The following is an 8,805-nucleotide window of genomic DNA, read 5'->3' as shown; positions in this document are numbered from 1 at the left end:
CAAAATAAAGATAGATTCTTGTGATTTTTGAGACTTCTTTGGTGATATATTGAGACAGGAAGACAAAGTTCAAATAATGCAGCGCTGCTTCGATGTCTTGCAGCTTCAGCAGAACAAAACTAGTACAAAAATCCAGAAATATTAAAAAAAAAAAAAATGAAAGTGAATGAAAACTGCAGTGAAAATTAATGTTTCAGGCTTTTTTTTTAATGTACACTGCAGAAATGTCAACATGTGGCTTGTATTGATTTTGGAGTTATACCGTACATGCACAGACCAATACATTCCTCATTCAGCTGGTTATTTTTAAATTCAAAAGGTGTCATACAGAGTATTCAATAGAGTTTAATAGAGTTCAAAGTAGCTGCTCACGGCAGCTTTCCTTTCTGTCATTGGACGGTGCAGGAGTATAAATTGAAATGGGAGTGTGTGTGCTTCACATGTGCCTCCCAGTTCAATTAGAAGGCGCATCACACAAGGGAAGCTTCTGTGAACGTCAGGGCCCGTGGAAGACTGTGAGTACAGCTCTTGTCTCTATGGCAGCTTAGTTAGTCACAAAAAAGCAGCTGAAACAGTTTTTCATCCTCTTGAAACCTGTTGTTTTTTATTACATGTGAGAAATGACACTGATGTCAATGCTGTAATTTTAAGTTTAAGTAAGTTTAAGTTATTTGTTTTCATTCTGGATCTAGATTGCAGTAATCTAGAATAGATCTATGAATTTGTAATCACTGAATGTGTATTATAACAGGCATTCTCAGATTTTATAGATGCAAATATGAAGTATTGCTGTGTTCCTGTTATTATGCACACTTTGAATATGGTAGAAAAATAAGCAAGACTGAAAGCACAAACGTCCATTAAGGCAGCTCACTCTCTTGGGGTCAACTTCAAAGACAGGCAGATGTGAAATGTAAACGTGAGGTCGGAGGTCAAATGTGACATGACATTTGGATGCAAACTATAATGTAAGAATCCCCATCATATACCAGTTTCATTTCCTTTATTCTGCCAACGTAAACAAAGGCAACAGAATTTTAAGCATAGTTTAAGAGAAAGTTTTATCAAAGTTTTTTCCTTATTTGGCCTTGAAGAAGTCAGAGGTCCAAAGTAATGTGATATTTAGAATCCTCATATATCATTCACTACATACCAATACCTTATCAGTACAAACAATGACAATAAGATATATAGTTTTAAATACATCTATATATCATTATTATCACATTGAAGCAAAGGTTAGAGGTTAAATGTGACATAATATTTTAAATCTTTCTATGGTACAATAAACACCACAATTTTGTTTCTAAGTTATAAGGTTTTTAGTCAATTCTTGACTAATAAATCATTACATTGACCTTGAAGAATTGGTGGATGTAAGCCAAATTTTAATGGACTGCTGACATATCCTACTCTACACCCCTACAATGTTTTATCACAATTCAGTGAAAAACCTTTCACATTTATATTAGCAGAGGTAACAATGTGATCAAAGCAGAGGGATTTATATTGTAAAGTTGTAAATAAAGCAAATATTTTCCCAGGAACTGAGTTTGTGCAAGTTTCTGAGGACTCTTGATTGCATTGCCAGCTGATGGAAAAAAATTCAGACCTGTACATCCTCATCAGAACACCAGGGAGATCATAAGTCACAAGGCAGAAATGTGTGATCATCAAAAAAAAGAGCACAAGCACAGAAGACCAGCCGGCTCCAAAGGTCCACATGTGAAGCACCACCATCAAAATCAAGGCCATCAGCGTCACAATAATAAACAAAGGTCGGATGGCAACGATAGTCATGAGTAAGTCCATCCTTTTTCTAACTGTATGTTAACAATAATTATTTAAGCATTTCATATAGATTTTTGGGTTTTTTACAAAATAAGGATTAATCATGTGAGGTCTTTTCCATTATCAGTGATGAGAAGTAACCTTTTCACCAATCACGTCATATGCTATCAGAATAGAATTTTTGTTTCTTCTTAAAATTGTCTTGGGGGAATGAATCTCTGGGGTTGGTTGGTAGTTAGGCTAACCAAGTATCAGAATTCATTTACTGTAGACACTGTGCCCTTTAACACCCATGTTTTCTTTTTGAAATAGCACTCATTCTACAGCAGAGGAGAGCATTTTGAGTGATCATCATACCAACCGTCAACATCAGTCCGAATCTCACCATTACCACCACAAGCAAAACCATCGTCATGTTTCTCTTTCACAAACTTCCTCAAGTTCCTCAAGCCATTCTTCTTCATCCTCTTCATCTTCATCGACATCCTCATCTTCCTCTTTGTCCTCCTCCTCTTCTTCTTCCTCCTCCCCTTCGTCTTTCTCTTCCTCTTCTACAACATCTTCCTCTTCTTCTAGTCTGTCTTCTGAGAACAGCAGCAGCAGTGACACTTCAGATAGCAATCCTTTCAGGAAGCCACAGCATTCACAATCCTGGACCGATATCTCTGGAAAACACAAGTACTTTGATGAAGGAGATGATATGGCTCCTTTGATAAATAAACCAGCTAATCTAAATGAGCTGCCCAACAAACAGAAACAAGAGAAAAGCAAGTCCTCTCGTTGTGGCCCCAAAAAGGGAACCTCAAAAAGCCCTAAGAAAATTGCAAGAAGCTTTGAAAATGATGGAAGTTTCCGCAAGGCCAAATCAATGGAGGCTCTCACCACACCCAAAGACAAAGGACATGGAAATGAGGATGAAAATGAATCGGAGAAGAGGAAAAATGAAGCCAAGAAGAATTTAATGAAAGAAAAAATGAAGTTCTCTGCTTTTCTTAATGAGATTACTCGGCAGGTGCTCAGCCCAATGAGGCTAACCACTCTTGGCGTGACAGATGCACAACGACCCTGCAGTCCAGGGCAGGCCTCTCTTAGATCCAGGAAGGCGGACAGCAGGACTGACAAACCTAGACAGCAAAGAAGCCGGCCCACCAGTGCGGACTCAATTAGCTCCAGCAAATATTCACACTCTTCGCAGTTGTCTCAGTCTAAATCTTTCCACGGTGAAAGTCGCTATTTTGAAGAGTCACCCCATCACATGCATCATAGGCCAAAAAGCTGCACAGAATTCAGCTGTTTTAGAAGACGTCACTCATGGTCTCAATCTCCTGAGCGTCACTCCCATTCTTTTAAGAACTACCATAACCACCACAAAGGAGACCATGAGACTTCTAGTCACCATCACCATCATCATTACCATGGAAATAGCCCAAGTCCTCACCATCATCACAGAAAGGACCACAGTCCTGTTTATCCCCATGGAGATTCACATAGCCATACCTACCACAACAAAGATCACCACACTGCATCACATCACCATTACCGTGGGCAACATCGACATAGAGAACCCTATAGCCCATCCCATCATCATAGTAATGCACACCATCACCACCATGGCAAGCACTACGGTCATGTTCATCACCATCACCATCATCATGTAGACCACAATAGCCAAGGCCATCACCAAGGAGACCATGATAGTCCAGACCATCACCATCATCACAAAGACCACCATAGTCCAGACCATCACCATCATCACAGAGACCACCATAGTCCAGACCATCCACATCATCACAGAGACCGCCATAGTCCAGACCATCACCATCATCACCAAGAAGACCATAGCCAAGGTCACCACCATCACCATGGAGACAACCATAGTCCAGACCATCACCATCATCACAAAGACCACCATAGTCCAGACCATCACCATCATCACAGAGACCACCATAGTCCAGACCATCACCATCATCACCAAGAAGACCATAGCCAAGGTCACCACCATCACCATGGAGACAACCATAGTCCAGACCATCACCATCATCACAAAGACCACCATAGTCCAGACCATCACCATCATCACAGAGACCACCATAGTCCAGACCATCAACATCATCACAGAGACCACCATAGTCCAGACCATCACCATCATCACAGAGACCACCATAGTCCAGACCATCACCATCATCACCAAGAAGACCATAGCCAAGGTCACCACCATCACCATGGAGACAACCATAGTCTAGACCATCACCATCATAGTGGAGACCACCACAGTCCAGACCATCACCATCATCATGGGGACCATCACAAGCCAGACCATCACCATCATCACGGAGATCACCATAGCCAAGGCCATCACCATCACCATGGGGGCCACCACAGACCAAACCATCACCATCACCATGGGGACCACAATAGCCCAGAACACCAACATCATCATGGGGACCACCACAGTCCAGTGCATCAGCATCATGGAGACCACCGCAATCTGGGGCATCCCCATCATCATCATGGAGACCGCCACAGTCAAGATCATCATCACCATCATCATAGAGACCACCACTTTTCAGACCATCATCGTCATCATGGAGACCATCACAGTCCAGACCATCACTATCGTCACCGTGACCATCATATTTTGAACATTCACCATCAACATGACCACCACAGTCTAGATCATCATCATGATGATGTTGATAGTTCAGGCCATCATCACCATGAAGATCAACATAGGGAATCTCATCACCATCAGCATCATGAAGACCAACACAATCCAGGCCATTGCGTACAACATGGAGACCACTACAGATCAGGTCATCACCACCATGAATTACATCCCAACCAGCACCACTCAAGAAACAAGGATCTTGACCACGATGACCACCACACTCATTTGAAGGGGCATTCTGCTGGCAGTCCACCGGCACACAGGAAGACAGAGCCTCTTTCCATTAAACCAGAGTCTTCCATGACAACAACAAGCAACCCCAGCAGCCACGAAGAGGAACGAACAAGTTTCACTGGCCCATCATTAAAACAAGTATGGCATTATTATACTCACTGAAAATGTTTTCTATTATGGTGTGCATACATACAAGTAACTACCAGGATCACATGGCTGCCTGTGTTTTATGTTTTTTATTATCTGGTTATGTAATGATGTTCATCTAATTTCCGTTCATATTGATTTGGGCAACAGCTTGCACACCATGGCAGACAATAGATCTGCAAATGACGTTCACGTGTTAAAGAACAATAGATTAGTTACAGAACAATAGATTAGCTACTAAATACAAACTAATAGCAATCAATTTGACATCCTAGACTAATATTCTGTGTTCATCTTTCATTTCATTTCATTTTTCATTTTTCGCCTAACAGAGTACCCGTTGAATGCTTTTTAAAAAAAAATTAATTTATGTATTTATTACTTCAATGCAGGAGAAGAAAGAGGAGCTGGGTAGAATCATGTAAGTGTAATGTTATTCGTTTGGGTGTTTGGGTATTTGGATGTGTAACATAGAAAATATGGAACTGTTCATTTAAAAAGAAAAACAGCGATTTAAAAATAAATGGATCAAAGCTTGACAACTCTTGCTTTTGTCTGTCTGTATTATAGGATAATACAGGAACAAAATGAAGGTCTGCACCACAGTTTGCTGAAGACAGCTGTGAGGATGGAGTGTTTGGGAGAGGAATTCATGAGTAGCCAAAAGCTGTTGGAGGCGGAACTTCAGAGGACACGCACAGAGCTCAGCAACCTCACGGAGAAATTTAAGAGGTTAAGAATGCCTTTTCCAGAGACTAACTGCAAATAGTGATAACAGTTATAATGTTTGCTGAGTAAGTCTGTCTCTGCCTTATTTCAGACTACATGATAACTGCTCCTCCACACAGCAGACTAATAATGTTCTGGAGCAAAAGCTTCACTCAGTGGTGAGAAAGCAAGCATGGCTATACATCTGATGTAAGACATCCATTACTATAAACATATATGTGAGCTATTACATCATGTTCCCCCATTTTCCTTCTGTTTCAGACTCAAAATATGGAAGAAGAACGACAAAGGTTGAACTGTCGTATTTCAGAGCTGACACAGCAGCTTGGTAATGTGAAATTTGCCAACTCTGGCGAAGTGTTCAGTGTAAGCTCTTTGGCATTCTTTCATTTCTAGGTCTGGAAAATATTAGTAACATTTAATTCTGGCATTCCTTGCAAATGTCAAAGTAGCGGCTGCTAAGGTTGCAGAAAAAAATCTGATTGTTTAGATAGTGATTCCCTAAGTGTGGAAAGTATCTCTAGGTGCTGCAAGTGAGCTGCAGTAAAAACAGAAATTCATTTTGAAATTGCTTTCTAGTCACATACAGTTAGATATTTATATAAATGTATTTCATTATATAAAAAATAACTTTAAACTGGTAACAGGAGGGGGTTAGTTTGTGGTATTAATAATTACTCTCACCTAAATGTACCACTCTAGTATTGAAGTTTGTGTCCCAGAGGCAAGTGGGTCACACACTGGCCTAAACACTTATGTCTGAGTAGGATTAGCAATTTATAACCAACAGCCTGTGTAGTTTATGTTTTTTGAATACAGTTTTCAAGGAAATGCATCACTCTTTCTTGTAATTTGATTAGAGTGAGATTTATGATTCGGTAGCCCTGGAATGTTTGGTTTTTAAGCAGGCCCGCAGCACTCTTGATATCAGGAATGGCTTATTTAAAAGTTTATGGAAAAATACCTAAATTCCCACTGGATTCAATACCGCAATAATAATTTGATATTCTAGTTGTAAGTTTGTTAAATAGATGACAAACCACATGATTTATGGTGTTTCTAGCTTGTGACTGACAAAATGCATATGTATGGGGAGTGTCGTTGGTTTCTCAGTCGGATCCGTTCATCCCTTGTGATTTTTGATGTCTGTGAAGACGATATTGACCAAAATGTCAAATTTGAGAGTCCACATGACATGCAAGCTATATTAGTCTTTTCATACAGTATGAAGTATAAATATGTTTTTCCTATGTCTTAAATAGTTTAGAGGACAGTGTAGCACTTGGCATTAGTATAATTTTGTTCATACAAAACCTTTGTTTTTCTTTCAATCATATTTCGTATTTATTATTTCCAAATTCCATTGAACTGATCAGTTTCTCTTCTCATTTCAGGTGACTTCTGCAATACACAAAAACAACCATCATTTTCAGTCAGATGATACCATTAATCAGGTGGTTCTCCCAATCGCTCCCCCTCCAGTTCAGTTTATGGACAACGATAATTATGGAAAGGTTAAAGCTGCTGGGCAGGAGCAACCTCTAGGGTCAGTCCCAGAGGAGGAGGAATCTGACTGGTCTGAAATGGGAGAAGAGACCCCACGGCTTATACTGACAGGATCAAACAGGGGTCAGACCTGGAGACACCGGGAAGCAGACCTGGACAGAGACAGCGAGTCAGGAAGTGAGGAAATTCCCAGACGACACTCTCCACGCCCACTGCAAATACCTCATCTTCAGTTCACCTCCCACAGTGACAATTTACCTGCACCACAAACTAGTTCTCGCCCTTCTGGCATGAAGAATCTTTCTGATGGCATTACAGGTGAGGGAAGTTACAGGTCCTCTAGTCCAAATCACGGATCTGCCATTCTTATCCGGTCAGCAAGCCTGGAGGAAATTCCTCTGGCATGCCATCAGATGCAAAAAGAGCTGAGAGGTACAGAGGCCATGATGGACCTCCGCCATCGAGGGAATGAAGCTACTGAGGATTTAGATAATGAGATCATTCATCATTGGAACACAAGCAACCACAGGGTTATTGGGAGGCCAATAGATAGCAGTATGTCAGAGGCAGAAAGCAGCTTGGCCAGCCTGCAGTCAGCCGAGCGGATGCTAAACCACTTCATATGTGATTCTTACACTACAGAGGGAAGAGAGCAGGACAGGGCTGAAGTACATGGCTGGATAGGAGGGATTCCAGATGAGGTGCTGAAAGGAGAGCGAACAAAGCTGTGACAGTAACATGACTGCACCAAAATCCTAATTTAATGTAGCTGTAGTAGCAAGTTTAATGAATAAGCTCATTTGAGTGGTTTATGGATTCAGCCACATTAATTTGATGTTTGATGTAATTTAATTTCTGAATTTGAAAAGTAGATTTTATGGATTTACTTTGATAAACTGATGCTGTAACTTTCCTACTGTCCAATTGGTGTATCCAATAAAAGCGATGAGTTTCTAGCTTTAAATTATTATAGCTGGCATTTGCTGAAAGTGATTGTTGGTCGATGAATACTATATATATAAATGTGCACCTTGGAAAATCCTGTACAGCCTAGATAAACTGATTAATTCATTGTAAAATGTAAATGTGTACTTTTGTTGCATAGATACAAATAGAATGGTCAGCCAAAACCACTGACAGGTGGGCCTCCAAGGCTCCACCACAGAGTCCACATGAGCCAAAGGTTCCACTGCTGAGATAACAAAATAGCCACAGTTCATACTCTGACAGGTCAAATGCGGTTTTGTGGCTAAAGGACGACATACACAATGTTAGGCAGGTGGTTTTAATGTTGTGGCTGATTAGTGCAGTTCCTTTTCTTTTTTCATCATTGCAGAATTTTAAAAAGTCATCATATAAGTTATACTTATTTACATAGCTAGCTACTGTTAGATACTCTTGAATGCTATAAACAACATCAAGCACAATTTAAAACAGTTAAAAAGATCATATTGAACCTGATTTCCTTTCAGTTTATAGTAAAATTTAATTATGATAGGCTTGCCTTACATGCTACTGATAATATATATATACTTATAAATACGGTATTGCTATAGCTTTTAAAATGTGAAAATTATCTTATGTTTGCTGTTTTCCTCATATTACAATATCCTGCCAAAATAAAAGCTTGCAAATGAACAGATTTTACAGTTGTGTCTCTGTCCATGTCACATCTAACTGAAATGAAAAAAACAAACCCAAAACAAAACAGTGAGACACGGTTTCAGCTG

General features: G+C 40.1%; 1 protein-coding gene across 2 annotated transcripts; it reads left to right on the top strand.

Moving 5' to 3' along the window:
• The first annotated feature begins 448 nt into the window (after positions 1-448).
• LOC146378806 (uncharacterized) lies at positions 449-8,708 on the top strand. 2 transcript variants are annotated; one of them, XM_084941871.1, is made up of 8 exons: positions 449-515; positions 1,545-1,802; positions 2,104-4,831; positions 5,233-5,261; positions 5,411-5,572; positions 5,661-5,727; positions 5,831-5,935; positions 6,964-8,708. In XM_084941871.1, the coding sequence occupies exons 2-8, from the start codon at positions 1,663-1,665 to the stop codon at positions 7,804-7,806; spliced, it is 4,074 nt and encodes a 1,357-aa protein (XP_084797997.1). In that variant the 5' UTR covers positions 449-515; positions 1,545-1,662; the 3' UTR covers positions 7,807-8,708. The 2 variants fall into 2 exon arrangements, with proteins under 2 accessions (XP_084797997.1, XP_084797999.1); XM_084941873.1 differs by lacking the exon at positions 449-515 and having other exon boundaries at positions 1,279-1,802.
• Positions 8,709-8,805: the final 97 nt, after the last annotated feature.

Source organism: Perissodus microlepis, chromosome 10, assembly GCF_051167445.1.
Source record: "Perissodus microlepis isolate ML-2025 ecotype Zambia chromosome 10, ASM5116744v1, whole genome shotgun sequence".
NCBI lineage: Eukaryota > Metazoa > Chordata > Actinopteri > Cichliformes > Cichlidae > Perissodus > Perissodus microlepis.
Note: the sequence above shows the minus strand (reverse complement) of the source record. Positions and strands in the feature narration are given on the sequence as shown.